The sequence below is a fragment of the Dipodomys ordii genome, unplaced genomic scaffold, assembly GCF_000151885.1.
Source record: "Dipodomys ordii isolate 6190 unplaced genomic scaffold, Dord_2.0 Scaffold14, whole genome shotgun sequence".
Lineage (NCBI taxonomy): Eukaryota > Metazoa > Chordata > Mammalia > Rodentia > Heteromyidae > Dipodomys > Dipodomys ordii.
The window spans coordinates 14,027,323-14,030,671 of NW_012267230.1; the positions used below are offsets into that span (position 1 = coordinate 14,027,323).

At 41.5% G+C, this 3,349-nt stretch overlaps 1 protein-coding gene across 1 annotated transcript in view; it reads left to right on the forward strand.

Annotated features, from left to right (window-relative positions):
• The first annotated feature begins 1,546 nt into the window (after nt 1-1,546).
• Crebbp (CREB binding protein) overlaps nt 1,547-3,349 on the forward strand; it is a 115,382-nt gene continuing 113,579 nt past the window's right edge. The window contains exon 1 of the mRNA XM_013011223.1: nt 1,547-1,565. Within this exon, the coding sequence (XP_012866677.1) occupies nt 1,547-1,565 (19 nt within the window). The remainder of the gene's footprint in view (nt 1,566-3,349) is intronic.

Below are 3,349 nucleotides of genomic sequence, written 5' to 3' on the forward strand. Positions count from 1 at the left end.
CACTTGTATTTTTAAGAATAAGAACATGAGGAAGATAAAAACCAAAGTTATCTTCTGTGTTCTAAACACACTTCATAATATTTAAGTGTTTCATGGACTGTTAAGCAGCAAATTAATATTTGATTCTATTCCTTACAGTGTATACTATAATTTAATTTGAGATATTCAGTAGGCAATAGCAATATATATAGGATTTCTGTCTGTCTGTCTGTCTCTCTCTCTCTAGGTACATACATATATAGATATATAGATATAGAGCTATAGAGAGAGTATGTAGATATGTATGTATAGAGGGGATTCTTTTTTTTTTTTTTGGGGGGTCCGGTCGTGGGGCCTGAACTCTGGGCCTGGGTGCTGTCCCTCAGCTCTTCAGCTCAAGGCGAGCGCTCTACCACTTGAGCCACAGTGCCACTTCTGGCTTTTTGCTTATGTGGTGCTGAGGAATCGAACCCAGGGCCTCAGGCATGCAAGGCAAGCGCTGTACCACTGAGCCAACTTCCCAGCCCCTAGAGGGGATTATGATAGATGTCTTTCAGTAGCTTAGAACTGTGATAATAAGATTTAGGACAAACCTTGAGAAAAGAATACAAAATGCAATGAGTGTGAAAGTGCCTGACTCAGAAAGGGTAATCCAAAGAGGGCAGCACTTATTCACAGTTTAGAAGCCTAGAGCTAGGGACTGGGGAAGGGGCACCTGAGGTGGACCCTGAGAGTTGGGTGAGGGGAATTGGGGCTGATGGGAACATGCATGCCATTCGTAGTGTGGTGGCCCTTGAAGCTCTGCTACCCTCTCTGGCCTTCTGGGCTGGAATAGTACCTTGGCCATGACAGTCTTATTTCCTTGGATGTCACTGCACTCATAAGTCTTCTGCTTGTTCTGAGATGACCTCCCAGAAACCCTAATGCTCCTAGATAGGCCTTCTGATTACAGTATGTGTCCTAAGCCCTTTGGCCTATGCTGAGGTCTTTTTCTGCGTGCATCCTTCTGGGAATATATCTGTTGGATCTGGTGTGGAATGGCCAAATCTGCTTTAACTGGGGAAGGGATACACCCTTTCATATTCAGTCTTCAACTTAGATTTCAAGAAAATGCTCACATTGAGGCAGAAATGTAAGCCATGGCACCAGTACCTTTTGGAGCTTTTGCCTATTCCACTTTGTCAGTGGAGTTATGTGAAGAGCTCCTTGGAGCAGGTGGACCTTGCCATTGAGCCTGGACATTCCTGAAGGGATCTGAGCTAGCTAGGGTACCGCACACACATAGAAAGATGCACGGAAGATTAGAAGTACGCACAGCTTCTCCTCCCCTTAAAGTTTTTAGACAATGTAGAGAATGATAGTGATTGAAAAACTACCATTAGGATGTTTTCTGGCTTTAAATTTAGGAGGCAAGACTTTTGTTGGTTTCTGTTTCTAAGAGTATTTCTTTTAAAGCTTACTTAAGAAAGAATTGGATATCATCCCATGTGACATTTTCCTTGGGGTTTTGTTTTCATTAATCAAAGGAATGCTTAGTTGAGCTATCACTAAGAATGATTAAAACCTAATGGTGAAAATCCTCACTCGTAAGTACATCTGAATTTCTCTCCCTTCTCAAGATGTTCTGTCAGCTACTGTCTGGAAATCCTATAATCTGTCCTCTTTCTAATATACCTGTACCTTACTGTGTACAGTTGATATTTCTTATGGCTGTTCCTAAATCTATTGTGTATATTATTTTTATAATACAAAAGCTTCTCTTTCCCTACCCAAATATTGTGGATTATCCTTTTGAAAATGACACTACTGATAAATATTTCAACTTTATGGGTTAGAATATCTGATGAAGTGGGTAGGAAAAAAAGCTTCTCTTTATTCTGGCTTATGGAGAAGGCTTGTACAACATTTAAACTGAGCAGCAGATTTTGGTATTTGATTATGAACTGAATGATGCACTAAGGAGCTATTGAGATCTATTAGTAATTAGGGTTTGCTTTTACAATTATGGACTATAAGAGCTTGACCCAATTCCTTTGGATTAAAATATTTTGAGTATTTGTCACCTGATTAAAAGTAGAACCTTCTAAGCATGACTCAGAGTTGAAGGAAATGTCAGTGCTTTTTATACTGAGAGCCATCAGTGTGGTACAAGGGGAGGGATCCCTGGCTTAGGATCACAGTGGACATAGGAGCCTAGTTCCCAGCCCAGCAGCTCGGTGGCTGGGGCTTCATGCTAGAGCTTTGGGGGTTAGGTGTCTGTCTGCATGTGTGAATTAAAGGAGCAGGGAAGTGACAGAGACAAAGACTGGGAGGGGAGGATTCCCCACACACTTTGTTACTTGGTTAGTTTTGTGTGTTAGCTACTGTGCTGCCTGATCTCCAACAGGTTGAGGCAGCTCAGGTTGTTTTAATTGTGTGGGAGACTAGCAGTGTTACCTGCCTTTCAGCCAGTAAGGATTGGGATGATAGGAGTAAAGGCCTGCCTCAGATCCAGACCTACAGACGCTGCTCAAGGTGCCAGAGTGAGAAGCTGCCACCCCTGCTGTTTCACTCTAGTGCCACGTCTAGCTGGTGTAGTTTACATTTTGAATGAATGAGGAGCTAAGATTTAGAAATCCTACAAAATGGGCAATACTATGACTTACTGTACTGGATCTGTTTGCATGTCCACTCTTGTTTATTGGAAAATGGAACTGTAATTGAATGTAACTTTTTTTTTGTTCCTGAATATTGTTTGTTTAGATTATTATTGTTTCAAGGGCTTGATTTAGGCTAAGACTTAGTAAAAAACAAAAAAGCGTACAGGGAAATGATAAAAACTTGCTTTTGTTGTTTAGAAAGCAGAATTAGAGGAGAGAATGGCCTTGGCTCCCTGTTGAACTTTGTAGGTTGGCTGGTTGAAAGACAGGTACATGAGACTTTATTCCTCCTGAAAGCAGCTCTTGTGGGCCTTGAGGGAAACAGATTCATTTTGAGAAGTTCTCTTCCTGCCAGTTTCACTATGGGAAACCTTTCAATGGAGATTGCATTATCTTCACTATTTTAGGTGTGGTGACCGGTTTTGTTTTAATCTGTAAAAATTATCCCTTGGGACTATGGAGAATTCCCCCCCCCCAATTTGTGATTATATTTACATCAAATCTTATATCTTCAGTAAAAACCTTAAAAGGTTTAAAATGCCTGGCGCTAGTGGCTCACACCTGTAATCCTAGCTACTCTGGAGGCTGAGATAATGAGGATCGAGGTTCAAAGACAGCCTAGACAGGAAAGTCCATGAGACTCTTATCTCCAATAAAACTCTATTTTTTTTTTTTTGGTCCAGTTGCGGGGCCTGAACTCTGGGCCTGGCCGCTGTCCCTCAGCTCTTCAG